This window comes from Thermobia domestica, chromosome 8 (assembly GCF_964235325.1).
Source record: "Thermobia domestica chromosome 8, izTheDome1.hap1.1, whole genome shotgun sequence".
In the NCBI taxonomy this organism is placed as follows: Eukaryota; Metazoa; Arthropoda; class Insecta; order Zygentoma; family Lepismatidae; genus Thermobia; species Thermobia domestica.
In genome coordinates, this window is record NC_137461.1 from 283171367 (window position 1) to 283192522 (window position 21156).

The 21156-nt window shown below is 37.2% G+C and overlaps 1 protein-coding gene across 1 annotated transcript in view; it reads left to right on the plus strand.

The window, feature by feature from the left end:
• Positions 1-21156, plus strand: part of LOC145692594 (uncharacterized) — a 138165-nt gene that overhangs the window by 80704 nt on the left and 36305 nt on the right. The window contains exon 8 of the mRNA XM_081767915.1: positions 13356-13441. Within this exon, the coding sequence (XP_081624041.1) occupies positions 13356-13441 (86 nt within the window). The remainder of the gene's footprint in view (positions 1-13355; positions 13442-21156) is intronic.

The following is a 21156-nucleotide window of genomic DNA, read 5'->3' on the forward strand; positions in this document are numbered from 1 at the left end:
CCCTGTCGGTTATTGACTACTTCAAAGACAAACTCGAATGTTACATTATAAATTGATACCACTCTGTAGTATCTCTTAACAGACACAGTCACTTTAGCCAAGATGGCTTTAAATCCGAAGATTTGGTAGGGGTGTAAAAGTTTCCTAGAAAATTATTACCTCCCTGTCGGCTATTGATTACTTCAAAGACAAACACAAATGTTATATTATAAATTGGTACCACTCTGTAGTATCTCTTAGCAGACACATTCACTTTAGCCAAGACTAGCAGCGTTCACCCCGCTTCGCTGCGGTCACCCCGGAACGCAATAAACTTTGTTACTTAGATAATTTTTACTTTTTCGCTTTCAAGTGATATGATAAAAACCATAGAAGATTGCAGTAAATCTTAACATTATATCGCCTGTCATTTATGTTAACCCGCCCCGCTTCGCTGCGGTCATCCCGGTGCTGGCATATTGTAAAAGTGTCTGTAAAAATAAGCAAATCAATTAAAAAAATTTTAAACAGAAGATTCAAGCTATTTTCCGCTGTATATCGCCTGTCATTTATGTTAACCCGCCGAGTGACACGGTCATGCGGGTTGCATATAAATACGTTTATTTTTACCTATGATGAACTAATAACAAAGGATTTGTACGTTATGGACACTTGAATGGTCAATTATCTCAAGACACTGGTAATTAAAAATTAAAGTGATATGATAAAAACCATCTAGGGTCCAAATCCTAATAACCCCCCAAAAATGAAAGAAATTGGTTCAGCCGTATTAGCGTGATGAGCGGACAAAGGATTTTGTACGTTCTCTTTTATATATATAGATATGATTTTATGAATTGATATTATACCCTGTTATCTCTTAACAGACGTACTGATTGTCGGTAAGATGTCTTTATATCAGAAATTTTATAGGGGTGCTTATACTCTTGTATTGGTTCTGTGCTACTTCAAGGATAAGGTCAAATTTTTACATTATAAATTGATGTTATACCGATTTATGTCTTAAGAGACGCACTCACTTTGGGGACGATGAAGGATGGTTTTATTTTCGAAAGTTCATAGGGAGGTAATATATAAAGAAAGCTAAAACTTATTTTTATTTTAAAGGAGATGTTGAAATACCAAATTTGGTGACTCGGGTTTAATAGAGCTCGAAAATGTACACGTTTTTATAAGATAATTTTCATACGTATTCTTCGCTTCCGCTTTGAAATTCCAAAAATCGATTCTCTGTGATATATCACGTCTCAGATCCCATGTACTGACCAAGCTTTAAGTTTCTAAGTTCAGCGGTTGTACATACGACTTGAGAATCTTCTTTTTACAAGCCTTGTACGTTGTTCTGGATGCTAGCTCGCACTAGCTAGCTACGCCATTTTCAACAGTGTTGACAACTTTATCAATGTTTATTATATCTCCGGTACGGTCAGAGAAATCGAAGCGTTGTAAACGGTAAAATAATTTGAACGTTCCTTGCAAACCACACATGTAACTAGATATAATATTTACTTAAGATTTTTGTAAATAAAGACTTTCAAAAAATTCAAATTTTCAACCCCTGTAACTTCGTTTCTATTCATTCGAAAAACGTCATACCATGTCTATGATATTCAGCGCTAAAGTTCTTTCGAACTATATTATCCTGTGCATCTCTGTTGTGCTGTGTCTGCGTTAGAGGCTTCCAAACTTCGGATGTTTGTGATACCATAATATCTTTAACTTGTAACACTGATTAATAAAAGTAGTATTTTAAGTTTACATTTAACATGGTTAGAAATGTGTAATAAACTGACGTAGTGCCATTTGAAAAAATATAAATTTATATTTGGTTGGCAACACTTGTGAATTTCTGTCTAAACCCGTTATAGCGGATGATCACGATAAATTGTCTACCATGTGTATATAGGGACAGAGAGAGGAATAAATTGCAACAACGTTGTTTTTAATTGAAAGATGTGTTTTATGTTTACAATCATTTATGTTATAAACTGTGTAATAGTAGTTATCAAGATTATAAGGCAACTAATATCTAATATTTTACACTGCAAACTAGGTTATATTTTGGAATCAAAGTCTGCTTTCTCAGTTGCAAATAACAAAATTTAAAGTTAGATTTACTTACCTTTGTTTCAAAAGATTGTTTATTCTCTATATATTTTTCTTCCTACGTGTTCCACACTGTCAAAAGAGTAAAATCGAGTTTCAAAATCAATATTTTCCTTTCGACGCTACTAAATCCTTAAATCTCGACTACTAGTAGAACAAGTCAAGAGCTGCTTTCACGAACGAAACTATGAAATATTTTTTAACAGTGCAGTGTTTCGGAGGAAAGTTTCTTCCTCCTTTTATACTAGGCCGCTAATATGTAAGATTTGAATTGTTCCTCTTGAGGAGCAATTTATACAAATTTCATTGATATAATAAGAAAACAATTAATAGAAATTACCACTTTGACACCGCAACCATCTTAAGACACCTGGGGGGCGCGGTGGCTCAGTGGTAGAGTGTTCACCTCTGGTGCTTGGGATCACTGGTTCGATCCCAGCTCGCGCCGTGTGGAGTTTATGGTGGACAAACACCGTACTTGTGGGCATTCTCGGGGTTCTACCGTTTAATCCCACTTTCTTCGTTCCACCATTTCATTCATTTCTCATAATCACTGTCTCCTTTATCCTAACCGGCATAGCCGTAGGACGTAAAACTAATAGATTTCATTTCATTTTTTTCTTAAGACACCCTCGTCAGACAGCAAATCACGTGCAAAACATGAAAAGCAATTATTTCCTAGGAAAACAATACCGACTATCAAGTTTTTGGTCATGAAGCGAAATTTTCGGACATAAAGCAATCTTGACCAGAATGATTGCGTCTGTTAAGGAATAACACGGAGTAGCATCAATTTATAATATAACATTTGATACTATCTTTGAAGTAAACAAATAACCGACAGGCGGTATAAATATCTCAGGAAAATATTACCCACTATCAAATTTTCGGACATAAAGTCATATTGACCAAAGTGAATGCCTCCGTTAACGAACAACACAGAATGGTAATAATTTATAATGTAACATTTGATGTCTTTAGAGTAGTGCTCTCAACGGGTCGGGTCGGGTCGGGTCGGGTTGAAGACCGACCCGACCCGAACCGTGACCCGAATTGACTGACCAGACTCGACTGACCCGAACCGTGATCCGACCTGATTGACCTGACCCGACAACCCGACCCGACCAGATCCGTAACCCGACCCGAGCTCACCCGATCCGAGTCGGGTCGGGTCGGGTCACGCGTCGCGTCGGGTCAACCCGATCTGTTTGAGAGCACTATGGTCACGACACTGGGTGAACGCCAAAATGCACTCACATTGGGAATTAAGCCCGGACCACGTGTACCGAAGTCTTACACGTTAACCACTAGCTAGATCGAACGGGGGATTTGTATATGCATTTTAATGAATACTTGGCACTTTTGAGGTTTGGTTATTTCTTTTTATAACTATTAACAACGTCCGACGTGGGAAAAAAATATTTTTTTTCTTGCTTTAGTTCTATGTGACGAAAATTTTCTTCAAGGTCAGTGTTCTCACCTGCTCGGACGGCAGGGGGTCTTCTCGGAATGCAGTAGCAAGAGTCTCTTGGCGGAGACAAAAGGAAATCGTTTAATTACAATGATAAGGGTTGAGGAAACAGGAGAACACCTGTGATTTTTTCCAACCCTTCAAGTTTCATTCCAAAATAGGTTCTTATGATTCCGGGACCCGTGCTACTTTGATTTTTCTTTCTCGGTAATTAAAACGTATTTTACAGTATATATACTTGCACGTAACAAGATACATAAAATGAATTTTGTAATTTAAAATTTAAAAATACAGTATGATATTTAATTATAAAGTACTAATTTTATTTCATCACTTTCAGCCCTACAAATAAAATTCAAACGATTCGCTCCCCGAGTCTTGGTCATCAATACTGCGTCTCATTCTTTGTCTTGCAGTCAAGTATTGGTCCTGCATTTCGTAGTCTTGGTGGTCTTTCATGCTATATAAGAGCCAAGAATGCTCGCCTCATCGGTACAAATGAAGACCAAGTGTGATTTTGATTATGGTCTTTCATACTATACGGAAAGCAAGAAAATACGCTCATCGCTACTTGGTGATCACCAAAAGAAGACCAAGAGCAAGATTACTATGCAATTCGTCTTGCATATCCAATCTTTATCTTGTTCTTGTATCGATGTCCTTGGGCTTGGTGAAATAAAATGAAATATTCAGTTTAAGGTCCCTCGATTCTGCACCGAGGCTAAGGGATATGGTGACCATGAGAAATGAATGAAACGGTGCAATGAAGAAAGTGGGAGGAAACAGGAGAATCCCGAGAAAACCCACTACACGGCATTTCTCCACCCCAAAGCCTACTTAGCACAAGCTGGGATCGAACCATGGACACTATGCACCAGAGATGAATTCTCTACCACTGAGCCACCGCAGCCCTGCTTGGGCTTGGTCGTCCATATCCAATCTTTCTTTTGGCCTTACTTAAACAACTTCTAGTTTTGTTCTAAATCCAGACTCCATATTGGCGTAGATATTAATATTACAGTCGATTGGAAAAATCAATCTTCCATATTTAAAAATTAAAGTACACACAATTACAAAAATAAGCATTTACCATAAAAGTACTAGCTTTAAGTGTTCAAAATAGATTTATGGTTTCTATAAAAAAAATAGAAAATTGCTATTTTCAATTAGGCAGCTATTAAAAAACAGCAGTTTTCGACTCCAGCCGAGTTTAAACTCAACCTAAACTCAGTTGACCAAAGTGAACTGACCCGATTGACCCGATCCGACAACCCGACACAAGCTGACCAGACTGACCCGACCCGATGACCCGATCCGACTTGACCCGATAGACCCGACACGACAACCCGACCCGAGCTGACCCGACTGACTCGACCCGAGTAGACTAACCCGACAACGCGACCCTTGCTGACCCGACTGACCCCACCCCACAAACCGACCTGAGTTGACCTGATCCGACCAGACCCGTAACCCGACCCGAGACGCGTTTCAGAGCACTACTTTGGAGTAATCAAAAACCGACATGTGGGTATAATTTCGTAGGATATTTTTACCCCCCCTACCAAATCTTCGAATTTAAAGCCATCTTACCCAAAGTGAGTATGTCTGTTAATAGATTCTACGGAGTGGTATCAATTCATAATGCAACATTTGAGATTGTCTTTGAAGTAACCAATAGCCGACAGGGACGTAATAATTTCCTAGAAAATTTTTACCCCCTACCGAATCTTCGCATTTAAAGCCATCTTGGCTGAAGTGACTGTGTCTGTTAAGAGATACTACAGAGAGGTATCAATTTATAATATAACATTTATGTTTGTCCTTGAAGTAATCAATAGCCGACAGGGAAGTAATAATTTCCTAGGAAATTTTTACCCCCCTACCAAATCTTCGCATTTAAAGCCACCTTGGCTAAAGTGACTGTGTCTGTTAAGAGATACTACAGAGAGGTATCAATTTATAATATAACATTTGTTTTTGTCTTTGAAGTAACCAATAGCCGACAGGGAGGTAATAATTTCCTAGGAAATTTTTACCCCCTTACCAAATCTTCGGATTTAAAGCCATCTTGGCTAAAGTGACTGTTTCTGTTAAGAGATACTACAGAGTGGTATCAATTTATAATATAACATTTGTGTTTGTCTTTGAAGTAATCAATAGCCGACAGGGAGGTAATAATTTCCTAGGAAATTTTTACCCCCCTACCAAATCTTTGCATTTAAAGCTATCATGGCTAAAGTGACTGTGTCTGTTAAGAGATACTACAGGGTGGTATCAATTTATAATATAACATTTGAGTTTGTCTTTGAAGTAAATAATAGCCGACAGGGAGGTAATAATTTCCTAGGAAATTTTTACCCCCCTACCAAATCTTCGGATTTAAAGCCATCTTGGCTAAAGTGACTGTGTCTGTTAAGAGATACTACAGAGTGGTATCAATTTATAATGTAACATTTGAGTTTGTCTTTGAAGTAGTCAATAACCGACAGAGAGGTAATAATTTCCTAGGAAATTTTACCCCCTACCAAATCTTCGCATTTAAAGCCATCTTGGCTAAAGTGACTGTGTCTGTTGAGAGATACTACAGAGTGGTATCAATTTATAATATAACATTTGAGTTTGTCTTTGAAGTAATCAATAGCCGACAGGGAGGTAATAATTTCCTAGGAAATTTTTACCCCCCTACCAAATCTTCGGATTTAAAGCCATCTTGGCTAAAGTGACTGTGTCTGTTAAGAGATACTACAGAGTGGTATCAATTTATAATATAACATTTGAGTTTGTCTTTGAAGTAATCAATAGCCGACAGGGAGGTAATAATTTCCTAGGAAATTTTTACGTCCCTTCCAAATCTTCGGATTTAAAGCCATCTTGGCCAAAGTGACTGTGTCTGTTAAGAGATACTACAGAGTGGTATCAATTTATAATATAACATTTGAGTTTGTCTTTGAAGTAATCAATAGCCGACAGGGAGGTAATAATTTCCTAGGAAATTTTTACCCCCCTACCAAATCTTCGGATTTAAAGCCATCTTGGCTAAAGTGACTGTGTCTGTTAAGAGATACTACAGAGTGGTATCAATTTATAATATAACATTTGAGTTTGTCTTTGAAGTAATCAATAGCCGACAGGGAGGTAATAATTTCCTAGGAAATTTTTACCCCCCTACCAAATCTTCGGATTTAAAGCCATCTTGGCCAAAATGACTGTGTCTGTTAAGAGATACTACTTAGTGGTATCAATTTATAATATAACATTTGAGTTTGTCTTTGAAGTAATCAATAGCCGACAGGGAGGTAATAATTTCCTAGGAAATTTTTACCCCCCTACCAAATCTTCGGATTTAAAGCCATCTTGGCCAAAATGACTGTGTCTGTTAAGAGATACTACAGAGTGGTATCAATTTATAATATAACATTTGAGTTTGTCTTTGAAGTAATCAATAGCCGACAGGGAGGTAATAATTTCCTAGGAAATTTTTACCCCCCTACCAAATCTTCGGATTTAAAGCCATCTTGGCCAAAATGACTGTGTCTGTTAAGAGATACTACTTAGTGGTATCAATTTATAATATAACATTTGAGTTTGTCTTTGAAGTAATCAATAGCCGACAGGGAGGTAATAATTTCCTAGGAAATTTTTACGTCCCTTCCAAATCTTCGGATTTAAAGCCATCTTGGCCAAAGTGACTGTGTCTGTTAAGAGATACTACAGAGTGGTATCAATTTATAATATAACATTTGAGTTTGTCTTTGAAGTAATCAATAGCCGACAGGGAGGTAATAATTTCCTAGGAAATTTTTACCCCCCTACCAAATCTTCGGATTTAAAGCCATCTTGGCTAAAGTGACTGTGTCTGTTAAGAGATACTACAGAGTGGTATCAATTTATAATATAACATTTGAGTTTGTCTTTGAAGTAATCAATAGCCGACAGGGAGGTAATAATTTCCTAGGAAATTTTTACCCCCCTACCAAATCTTCGGATTTAAAGCCATCTTGGCCAAAATGACTGTGTCTGTTAAGAGATACTACTTAGTGGTATCAATTTATAATATAACATTTGAGTTTGTCTTTGAAGTAATCAATAGCCGACAGGGAGGTAATAATTTCCTAGGAAATTTTTACCCCCCTACCAAATCTTCGGATTTAAAGCCATCTTGGCCAAAGTGACTATGTCTGTTAAGAGATACTACAGAGTGGTATCAATTTATAATATAACATTTGAGTTTGTCTTTGAAGTAATCAATAGCCGACAGGGAGGTAATAATTTCCTAGGAAATTTTTACCCCCCTACCAAATCTTCGGATTTAAAGCCATCTTGGCTAAAGTGACTGTGTCTGTTAAGAGATACTACAGAGTGGTATCAATTTATAATATAACATTTGAGTTTGTCTTTGAAGTAATCAATAGCCGACAGGGAGGTAATAATTTCCTAGGAAATTTTTACCCCCCTACCAAATCTTCGGATTTAAAGCCATCTTGGCCAAAATGACTGTGTCTGTTAAGAGATACTACTTAGTGGTATCAATTTATAATATAACATTTGAGTTTGTCTTTGAAGTAATCAATAGCCGACAGGGAGGTAATAATTTCCTAGGAAATTTTTACCCCCCTACCAAATCTTCGGATTTAAAGCCATCTTGGCCAAAGTGACTATGTCTGTTAAGAGATACTACAAAGTGGTATCAATTTATAATATAACATTTGAGTTTGTCTTTCAAGTAATCAATAGCCGACAGGGAGGTAATAATTTCCTAAGAAATTTTTACCCCCTACCAAATCTTCGGATTTAAAGCCATCTTGGCTAAAGTGACTGTGTCTGTTAAGAGATACTACTTAGTGGTATCAATTTATAATATAACATTTGAGTTTGTCTTTGAAGTAATCAATAGCCGACAGGGAGGTAATAATTTCCTAGGAAATTTTTACCCCCCTACCAAATCTTCGGATTTAAAGCCATCTTGGCCAAAGTGACTATGTCTGTCAAGAGATACTACAAAGTGGTATCAATTTATAATATAACATTTGAGTTTGTCTTTCAAGTAATCAATAGCCGACAGGGAGGTAATAATTTCCTAAGAAATTTTTACCCCCTACCAAATCTTCGGATTTAAAGCCATCTTGGCTAAAGTGACTGTGTCTGTTAAGAGATACTACAGAGTGGTATCAATTTGTAATATAACATTTGAGTTTGTCTTTGAAGTAATCAATAGCCGACAGGGAGGTAATAATTTCCTAGGAAATTTTTACCCCCCTACCAAATCTTCGGATATAAAGCCATCTTGGCTAAAGTGACTGTGTCTGTTAAGAGATACTACAGAGTGGTATCAATTTATGATGTAGCATTTGAGTTTGTCTTTGAAGTAATCTATAACCGACAGGGAGGTAATAATTTCCTAGGAAATTTTTACCCCCTACCAAATCTTCGCATTTAAAACCATCTTGGCTAAAGTGACACTGTCTGTTAAGAGATACTACAGACTGGTATCAATTTGTAATATAACATTTGTGCTTGTCTTTGAAGTAACCAATAGCCGACAGGGAGGTAATAATTTCCTAGGAAATTTTTACCCCCCTACCAAATCTTCGGATATAAAGCCATCTTGGCTAAAGTGACTGTGTCTGTTAAGAGACACTACAGAGTGGTATCAATTTATGATGTAGCATTTGAGTTTGTCTTTGAAGTAATCTATAACCGACAGGGAGGTAATAATTTCCTAGGAAATTTTTACCCCCTACCAAATCTTCGCATTTAAAGCCATCTTGGCTAAAGTGACTGTGTCTGTTAAGAGATACTACAGAGTGGTATCAATTTGTAATATAACATTTGTGCTTGTCTTTGAAGTAACCAATAGCCGACAGGGAGGTAATAATTTCCTAGGAAATTTTTACCCCCCTACCAAATCTTCGGATTTAAAGCCATCTTGGCTAAAGTGACTGTGTCTGTTAAGATATACTACAGAGTGGTATCAATTTGTAATATAACATTTGAGTTTGTCTTTGAAGTAATCAATAGCCGACAGGGAGGTAATAATTTCTTAGGAAATTTTTACCCCCCTACCAAATCTTCGGATATAAAGCCATCTTGGCTAAAGTGACTGTGTCTGTTAAGAGATACTACAGAGTGGTATCAATTTATAATATAACATTTGAGTTTGTCTTTGAAGTAATCAATAGCCGACAGGGAGGTAATAATTTCCTAGGAAATTTTTACCCCCCTACCAAATCTTCGGATTTAAAGCCATCTTGGCCAAAGTGACTGTGTCTGTTAAGAGATACTACAGAGTGGTATCAATTTATAATATAACATTTGAGTTTGTCTTTGAAGTAATCAATAGCCGTCAGGGAGGTAATAATTTCCTAAGAAATTTTTACCCCCCTACCAAATCTTCGGATTTAAAGCCATCTTGGCTAAAGTGACTGTGTCTGTTAAGAGATACTACAGAGTGGTATCAATTTGTAATATAACATTTGAGTTTGTCTTTGAAGTAATCAATAGCCGACAGGGAGGTAATAATTTCCTAGGAAATTTTTACCCCCCTACCAAATCTTCGGATATAAAGCCATCTTGGCTAAAGTGACTGTGTCTGTTAAGAGATACTACAGAGTGGTATCAATTTATAATATAACATTTGAGTTTGTCTTTGAAGTAATCTATAACCGACAGGGAGGTAATAATTTCCTAGGAAATTTTTACCCCCTACCAAATCTTCGCATTTAAAGCCATCTTGGCTAAAGTGACTGTGTGTGTTAAGAGATACTACAGAGTGGTATCAATTTGTAATATAACATTTGTGCTTGTCTTTGAAGTAACCAATAGCCGACAGGGAGGTAATAATTTCCTAGGAAATTTTTACCCCCTACCAAATCTTCGGATTTAAAGCCATCTTGGCCAAAGTGACTGTGTCTGTTAAGAGATACTACAGAGTGGTATCAATTTATAATATAACATTTGAGTTTGTCTTTGAAGTAATCAATAGCCGACAGGGCGGTAATAATTTCTTAGGAAATTTTTACCCCCCTACCAAATCTTCGGATTTAAAGCCATCTTGGCCAAAGTGACTGTGTCTGTTAAGAGATACTACATAGTGGTATCAATTTATGATATAACATTTGAGTTCGTCTTTGAAGTAACCAATAGCCGACAGGGAGGTAATAATTTCCTAGGAAATTTTTACCCCCCTACCAAATCTTCGGATTTAAAGCCATCTTGACCAAAGTGAGTGCATACACTGAGAGATCACATTCAATTATATGAATTTTTAATGTGACTTTTGACTTTTCCTTTGAAGTTACCAGAAACCGACAAGGGGGTAAAGATTTCCAGGGGGTAAAATTTTCCAGGGGGTAAAACTTTCCAGGGGTAAAAAATCCCTGTGACACCACTGTTATTGTAACAGAGTGGTGCTTGAGCGATTGACTAGAAATTCAAACTCCGATTAGTGACAATTTCACAGTCTTGTTTTATTACAAGTGTAAACTCTTTAGTCAGTTTAGAAGAGGCCGTGGATCGTGTTCAGAGTTGATGACGATGGATTTTGGTGAGTCAGAGTAGGTCAAAGTGGATGAGAGTGGTTCATGGTGGGTGGTGGGTCAGAGTGAGTCACCGTGGGTGGTGGGTCAGAGTGGGTCACGGTGGGTGGTGGGTCACGGTGAGTGGTGGGCCAGAGTGGGTCATGGTGGGTGGTGAGTCAGTGGGTCGTGGGTCACGGTGGCTGGTGGGTCAGTGGGTCGTGGGTCAAGTTTTCATTGACCCACACCAACTCTGCAATGCACCCCTAAAAATGTAATAAAGAAATAACGACCATGTTTCTTAAATATTCAAATAAAACTGGACAATCTACACAAAATTTGGAGTCTACCAGTGAAAACGGTACGTTTCTAGCGCTTGTGGTTTTCGAGATCCCATTGTCGAAAGAATTGGAGACAAACATATAAACTTTTCTTTGGAGACAAACACATAAACCTAGCATTTTAATATATACAAAATAAACGAGTATTATTGCGTCCTCCGACATTAAAACTACATTAAGCAATAGCAGTACCACATGAAAGTACGAACTCATATTCCATATTAATCCTCTGTGTAGAGAATGAGTGTTTGCTGCAATAACATGAAAACAGTAGCTCCAGTTATATCTATGTTTGGAAGGAATAGAACCATTTCTGGGAGAATTGTGTGTAATCTGATTGGTTGGTTAGACTTCCGAATCCTTTATCAGCCACTAGGCTATATGGAACGTGGGTACTAAAAGTTTAAGTTCGAATCTGAATCATAGAAAGCCAGTGGTAGATCTAGCCAGGGTCGGGGACGCCTAGGCCCCCAGTTTTTAGTGGCAAAAATAATTTAAGCTATTATTTACATATTTTTAGAGGTTAGAATAAAGTCATGATATATCTTTCATAGTCAGGGTCCTGGCTACCCCCAATATTTTTTATTTCTAGATCTGCTACTGCGTAATGCGTTCAAAATCAATATAGCTCTCCCACCAGGTAATGATTTCAAATTTGCTCCCGGGGGGACGTTAAATAAACCACAAGCAAAAGTATATTGCAAAATACTGGTAACCGACATTGAGTGCCATTACATAAATGGCCTCGAGGAGAAATTTTATAGCTCTTGGGGGCATCCCCAGAAATCATTACTGCTTACACTAGACCAGCATGGAGAACTATGTGTAATGTGATGAATAGAGAGCTACGTAACGTAAAAAATAAATACTGTATTAAAAGTACTTATAAAGTACGATAATCTTAATATTTACCGAGTGAAGTAGCTCAAGTAATAGAGCAGTGGCCTTGCATTCGGGAGGTCGTGGTTTTGATTCCCGCTGCCGACTATACTGGTTGGGTTTTCCAAGGTTTTCCTCAGTCATACCAGGCATATGCCGGGATGGTACCTACTAAACAGGCCCTGGCCAATACCTTCTCAAATCCTTTCCGTTGTTGTTGTTAGATATCCACTATAAAATGGCCTCTGAGCTCTATCTGGCGATTCTTAAATAAATAAAATAAATTAATTATTAATTATATAATCGTGGTTTTATATGTGACACTTTATGTAAATGGCTGTTGCGTTGAAATAAATACATATTCATTGGAGTGAAATTTGGTGAAGGACGAGGTGTTACTTACATCTAACTTTATAAAATGACTCACTTCCACATTACAGGATACCACTAATATAACTTAATTTAGTTCACTACTATGCTTACTTTATTTTTAACAAAAGGGAAAATTAACATCTTTTTTTCTTATTTGACAGTAGTCTGTGCCGCTAACATAAGCAGTCAGGAACATTACCTATTATTTCCTTCATTTTCTTTTTTTTTTTTTATTATTTATTCTTTCATTTTTCTTTTTTTTTTAAATCTCCTTCCCTCACCCCGCTCGAAATGCAATATTCACGTCGCTTAAGATCATGGAAATGTCGGACTTCCTGATTATAAAACCACTGCCAGGCGAAGGGGAGGGAAAGCACTGTGTCACTTTCACTTAGAACATGTGCTTCCAGGTGGAGACCAGTTGGTTCGCTTTTCCTTCGCATTTCACATTAGTAGTTTGGGGAGTTCGGTGGCTGACTCCCAGAAGGAGCCGGGAAGGAACCGTACTGGAAGATCAGTGACATCAATACATAAGAAAAAAATATAGCTTTAAAAAAAATAAGGCAACAGACCTCTGTCACGGCAGTCCCGAATTCGAAAGAAGAAGAACCACCTGACCGGAAGGAAGTAAGAAGAAAAAGGAGCATTCACCAAGTTGGTTAACTGATCCAGGAAGGAAGGAAACATGAATGTTTATTGGTCAATTATTGTGACGATAACGCTGTTTCAACCAATACTCGGAGAAACAACGGAAACACGTAAGTTTTGTTCTGTTCTTTATGATCCCAAATCAGATTCAAAACAAATCGTTTATGAAGTAAATTGAAGGAAAACCTAACAAATTTAACTTTATTTTTTATATATATAAAGTTGGTATCCATTTACGTTAGGCGCGTTATCATAAAACATTATCGAATTTCACTGACTCCCTAAGACACGATAAAATTATTTGATAAGTGATTTCGGTTGGTTACTTCTTTAAAGGTTTTAACATCTTTCTTCCAACATTGGCTCTATGAAATCTATAACATGATGGAGGAAATTAAATCTTTAATTTTTACATCCCACGATTATGTCGGGTAGGCTAAAGGAGACAGCGATGATAAGAAATGATTGAAATGGTGGAATGAAGAAGATGGAAGGAAAGAGGAGAACCCCGAGAAAACCCACGTACACAGTGTTTGTTCAAAACAAAACTCACTTGGCGCGAGGTGGGATCGAACCAAGGACCCTATGCACAAGAGGTGAACGATCTATCATTAAGCCACCAAGACCGAACCTCATCTAGGATCCAAGTAAATGTGATCACACGGTGCACCGAATCTTGATTTCTCGTATAAAAGATTCTTTCCATAAGTTCACAGTTTTACTGCTAGCTTTCAGTACACATGATTACAGGTTCGAATCCTGTTTGAAATACGATATATCGGATGCAAACAAAAGTTGCTGTTTGTAATGTTTGAGTTGTTCATGTTGCTGTGTAATTTTTGTCCTCATTCGTGGATAACGCACATGCATTCTGAACATATGTTCCGCGTTTGATCTCCACTTTCTGGTTGCTTCGAGAACAAACTCTACTTTAGGGCGGCCGCATATTCACCAGGAAAAGTCTAGCCAAGCGGAGACAGAAGGTCATAGGAAAGAATACGTAGAAAGTGAATTGACAGTGTGTGTGTCAGTCACAACATTGGACAGACCTTTATGTAGCAAGTGCTTGAATGAGGTTTCGAGGTTTTGTTGCATTGCTCACAGTACTAAACCTCGCCTCGATTGCCGTGTTTTCTGGTCAATTTACGGCCGACCTTACTCGTGTAGTCAAGTCTCATACATCTTTCTTTTCGGTTGAAGTTAAACGTTCCTTTTCAGGATATGTGAGATGTGTGCCAAAGCTTAAAGTGGGGGTCCGAACTAATTACATGAACTCCCATCAGGGATGGATCTCGGGTCTTCCCCTTTAAAGGTGACAGTTAACCATATAGCCATGAGAGTGTTCCCGTTATAGGCTTAATTCTGGAATGGAATAATGAACTTCAATCAATTGTAATACTCAATTCTGTTCTTCAAGGACATAAAATCTCCTTGGGTCTTCTCGGGGTGCTCTCGTTTCCTCCTACATTGTAATTCCACCGATTTTTCCATTATCATTCACTTGCCTTAATCATGGGTCTCCCTTGTCCTAACAGGCATAACCGTGGGACGTTAAACTAAAAGATTATATTTTCAAGGAATTAAGCGAAAATCACTTTTGTGAATTTGAGGATAATTAGAAAACAATTGTAAAAGTAAAAACTGAAGATGATTTTTTTTTTAAGTCCGATGGAACAAAACATGTTAGATATACCAAGAGTTATTTCTTTTATTTAAATTCTTAATCTGCGAGTAAATGCCTCGTGCCCAAATGTGCTAACGCACGTGATCTCTATATGAAAGGCCCTGGGTTTGAGTCTCATTTGGAATATTTGATTCCTATCAAACCCGGCCCTAGTCAATTTGCCGCCCCATGTAATCACATCATTTGCCGTCTCCCTTTCTCCAGAAAGAAGAGATCTTCAAAGCCACGGTTTTAAGTATGTTACCTCATCATGAACAACGAAAGAGAGGGAAATAGCACTTGCTCTCAAAAAGACCTAAACACTACAAATACAATTTCGTTGTGTCAGATATTTTCTTTAAATAATGATCTATTATGTTAGTGAAAGATAAGGCAAACACACATACAGAGGAAAGATGGTAATTCTTTTTATAGAATTCAATATCGTGCTTCAATCTCAATATATTAGTTTGCAATTTCAGTGCAAGTAGCTCTTTTATCTTTATTTCTTGATTTTCTTTCTACATCTGTTAAAAATTAAGAACAAACTTATTTCCACCTTCAATGATAAGGAACTTGTTTGTGACAAAGACAAGACTAGTTTTCATATCAAAGCTGTGATAACTAACTAAATGGAACAGGTGTTCGCTACTGTTCCAGAATTGAGTTCTTGTATTTGACAACAGTCAAGCAATTCATGCTGGAAAAAATGAAATGAAATCTTTAAGTTTAACGTCCCATGGTTATGCCGATTAGGCTAAAGGAGACGGTGATAATGAGAAATGAGTGAAATGGTGGAATGAAGAAAGTGGGAGGAAACGGGAGAACCCTGAGAAAACCCACGAGCAATTCATGATGGAATTAGTAAGACCATTTGCTTTAGCACTATTCATGTGACCCTAAACTAATGCGACCTAAACATTATTTATGAATATAGTATTCAAACAGATGGTCAGATTAGTAAATTTAACTATCATCATCATGAAGTCACTTTCCAAAGAAGAAGAAGAAGAAGAAGAAGAAGAACTATAATTATGACAGATTTTGCCGCCTGATGCAAATGTACTTGTTGCATATATGGTAGAGCCGGCATTGCTTCGTATATAAACCTGAGTTGTGGTTCAATTTCTACTTTAAACAATATGCTTGTCTCATATAACTTCGGTGCTGAAGAGGAACCTATCTTTGACACTTGCAGGGTTATCTCGTACATCCATAAGGAATGGTTGAACTTGTCTAGACTGTGGATGACACATAAATACGTCTTTCTATTCAAAATTTATTTTTATCGATTTTCCTTCACACTTGTACCCAGTTGGCAATCTTGAATTATTGCTTGGATTCATAGATTGCAATTTTGTCACTAGTTAACAGGCTTGCCAACCATACGATAACATACTGTGATATACGATAATTTAAACTTTAATGCTATATACGATAACGGCCTTTCGATAATGGTTGAATATACGATAATTTTGTAACACATACTTTTTAGCAGTTTATGAATGTGTGAATAAATTGTAGACGTGTATTAAATAATTATGAAACATAGATTGAGATTTTAAATCATTTACACTAAAATAAATCAATAACGATTTTCAGATTTTCAAATGGCACCCTGCATTCACTCTTTAAACTCAATTATATTAACGAGAGGGTGGATATATTGTTATTGTTCAGAGTAATGTTAATGAGTTTTATTAGAAAAAGCGTGGTGAGAACACTGGCGCCGATTTGGAGTTCAAAACTACAGGATGGTAAGAAACTAATTGAACAAACTTCGGAGCTGATTCCTGACACCGAAACAAGCAAAAACAGAAAAAACATTCCTTTGGAACTTTGGTCAGTAAGGGATTGTTTTTGAATTACAGCCCTCTGAAGTTCATTTTTCCCACGCTTTCAGCACCTTATATCACCGAAATTATCCCTCACTGACCAAAGTTCCAAAGGAGTTTTTTTTGCTTGTTTCGGTGTCAGGAATCAGTTCCCGAAGTTTGTTCAAATAGTTTCTTACCACCCTGTATATTATTACTATTATTAGTAGTAGCCTATTATACTTGTATCTACAATCATTACGTGCATAGCGAATATTTGATAATTTTTTAAAATATTTTCTATACTATAATTTTAAGGACGAAAATCGATAATTTTGTTCTCTAAGGTTGCCAACTCTGCTAGATGATGCGTAGATGATTCTTACTGTACTGTTATCGTCTTTTAAAGCGATGTTGCATAGTTGCATCTTGTTTTAGTGCATGGCTCGATGCGTTCGCAACGCGTTTTTATGGATTATGCGTACGCTTGGAATGCGCTGACCACATATTTAAATGTGAATGGCTAATCACAATGCTCTGCAAATGCGAACGCAATGAAAACGCGCGGAAGACGTCGACTCGAACGTATTTGGTGCGTTTCGGAACAATAAATAGACTGCCTGCTGTTTCGGAATCAGTAAACGATGTCTAAAGAAAGAAAAAAAAGGAAAGACGTGTTGCCAGGCAAGGAGATTTTAGCAAGAAACAGATGCTTGGAGGATGCTTTGTGCAGAGTATTGGAACCCTGCTATTATAAAGTATGTGTGTGTATAACAAAAGAAAATTCACAGAAATACAAAGAAATCCCGAAAAATTAGGTAACCACAGAAAAATCTATGTAACACAATAATGTTATTTCTCGTGTTTCGCATGAATGAAAATAAGGATGTGGCAGTAAGGTCTTGAACCCCTGACTCGCTCACAATATGATTTATAACTCTGGCGAAAATAAAATTACCAAGTAACCACCTAGGTCGCTTTCGCTGCGGAGAGTAATGCATCGGAAACGCATCCTGGTATAGCCATAGACTAACTGCAAAAATGGCCAGAAAAAGTCTGTCAGAGGTAATCGAAAGGGAAATCTAGCGAAAGTGGCAGTGACCTTTTCATTGCAGAAGCATTTCACATGTTTCTAATGGTAGTCATTTCGTACATGCTGTGTAACAAAACCACCAGCAACAAAACCATCTCTTTCTGAATTCATGACAATTATTTGTTAGGTACACAAGTCTTTCAGCATCTGCGATTACTGGCCTGACGCCAGACCCCCATGGAAACACGTTTTGTACAAAATTACACCTCAGAAGTCGCTCTTCGTAAAGAAAAATCCTTCGAAGTTTTTCATTTAAGAAAAGACTTCAAACCATAAATTGATACACTCTAGTGCAGTGAACTGTGGACCACTCTAAAACCACTCCATCGATCTCGATCAAATCTCATCTCGATCTTTTCAACATAGATGAGGTTCGGGCTTTTGATAGTTTTTATCATTTCACTTTGACGGTGCAATTTAAGGGAGGGGAGGGGAGATCTTTAAAATGATCGAGTGTTCGGAGTCGTTGAGATGACACTTCCGACACCGTTTAAATCCAAATTCAGCTCACATTAATACTCCTATGGGAAGATGGTGACCTGTAAAACTAATAGAAAATGACCGATATTAGTGTCGAATTCATAGTTTGTGGAGTTCTTAAGTCGATTGGTGACATTTTTGGTGCCCATTTTGTCCAAAATGAAACATGTGCGAAGGATGGGAATTCTGCTAGTATTTCATAAAAACATAAATCAGACCGACATGAATTCTGAATTAAAAGTTCATCTAAAGGTCAAAATATTCAGCACTTTTAATTCTGATGACTAAAACATCTGAGATACCGATACAATTGTTTCTTCTAATTAAAATGCTTACCCTGTCAGCAAATGGAATGTTGTTTGAGTAATGTGTCTTCATGTAGCGTATTAGTTTACGCCAAAAGGCAGATCACATTTCACCTTTATAGTTAAGTATTAAAACTGATCTCTAAAGAAAAGTTCTAATTTTATAGAGCATTTAACGACTTCTTATATAATCTGCATAATTTAAAAGGTCAACCTTATCTTTCTTGCATCAGCATTTAATTTTATATGTAGCCTCTAGAATAGCAACGACGTGCAGTAAGTATATGCGGCATTGCTAATTTCGGATACGAAGGCTTAAGCAGCACGTAAGGCTCAGCAGGGTGCGAAATCATGACTCAACGTGGGAACAGGACAGGAGTGAAGAAAAAACAGAAAATATATAAGATCACTCCTTAAATTAGATTGTATTTAGGGAACAGTTGGAATTTCGGAGGTGGAAGTCCGGACCTCCTTAACCCACACTCACAGCGTACGTCCCTGCTAAACCCCTGCAAGGGTTCGAGTCCGTCTGAGGGCAGTTTCTGTGTTCGTGTTCCTATCTTATAGAATTTAGCAGAAAGTAATTAGCCTTTTCAGGAAACACATGGCAAATAAACACATAAACCATTAGCAGTCCTTAGACAAATGTCTCAGATGGGGTAATCTATTTTTCTTTCTTTTAAGAAAAATGATAAGTGTTCGAGGCTCTGGCACAAGAGACTCGAGTTCGACTCAGGGTAGTGGTGATGGGTGCGACTTAGACTCCACCCTCAACTGTAGGTCTACGTCTCATGTAGAATTGATGCTGAAAATAAATGTACAATTTATGAAACAAGAATAAATCACCGGACTCTCCTTTTTTTAAAATCTACTTTTAGACTTAGGGAATTCAGGGTTGGAGTTAGGAGGTCGGGGCCTCGTATGATAGAATGGATAGCGGTTAAAATGCCCACTTGAAAGATTTGTGGAAGTTAATAGACCGAACACATGTAATCTACATCCTAGCCTAACTATATATAAAACTACATGAACTAATTCATTGACATAAGATAACGGATATTTCTGGTTAACGTGGAAAGTTGAAATTTAGCATGATTGTAGCTTTTTCGGGATTAACCCACAGGAAAATTACCAAAAGTGAATATTCTTCATGTTTAGGGGTTCTAAAGGGGGGATGAAGAAATTCCCCATATTCTTTAAAAAGGCTTTTTTTTTGGGGGGGGGACCTATAATCTCATGTTTTAGGTACTTGGAATTGAAATAAAAACTTGAAATTCGTTATGTTTGTACGTTTTCGTTAGCTTTACCTAAATAAATCACCAAAAATTACAATTTCCAACAGTAAAGTTGTTTTATGGTGAACTGAAAAACTTTGCCATGTTATTTATACGGGACATCATCTACAGCCCAAAATGTTTAGGTAATTCAGGCAGGATTAGAGTGATGAAATTTGGCATGATTGTAGCCTTCTGGGATTATCCTACAGGAAAATTGCCAAAAGTGAATATTTTCAGTTTCTAAGAGGTCTAAAGGAGGGATGAAAAAATCCCCTTGTTATTTAAATGAATGTTTTCTTGGGATACAAAATCTTATCTTTTAGATAGTTGAAATACGAAAAGGAACTTAAAATTTGGTAGAATTGTTGGTTTAAGAGATGCGATTCCGTAGGATGAGTAAACGTGGGGCTAAACGGGTGAAGCTCTTTAGGTGCGCCAAATTCAGGAAATGTTAAGAGCAAATGCAGGAAATTCATCTTCGTGCAAAGGTAGATACATAAAAGACGCGAGGCGCTAGACCAAGCAAACACGGGCGCCTGGGGACGGAGTCCCCAGCTAGCCAAAGGCAAGTTGATCACCTCTGGGAAATACATGGTCTTGTACCACTTGTTTTGCTGTCTGTGTAATAATTCATTTCTAAAAAATATATTTATTCTTGTTGAGAGAAAAACAATTTTTTTGACCTTGTAAATACCACTTTACACTCAAACTGTATTTTTTCTCATTTCCTTTTATTAGGAGAAACTTATTTTTGTTGTTTTTCTACCTGCAAAGACCTTTAGAATTTTGTCGATGTTGAAACTCTTGCTGATTTCAGATTCAATGGACAAAATTGTCAAAATGTTCAAATGTTCTTTTTGAATTGATAGCCTCATTCAAGTTTTGATCAATTTCCACTTGGAAAAACATCTTTCTCCAAGTTCTAAAATCACTAGGGTTTTAAGAAGATCACACTATGTTATTTGTTCTTGTATGTGTTTGACGAACCGAGAGTATATTACATTCTAACGAGGGACCCAGTTAGAAGCAATCCGTAAAATTAGGTTAACCTCTTCAGTGCGTAATTTTCAGATGCGAACCGCTGTAAAAAGTGTAGGTTTTTTTTTTTTTTTTGTTCTTTTTAGAACCTTGGAATTTGTTACCTTTTAATAACTTTTGAACCTCTCAAGCAATCACAATAAAATTTTCGGCAT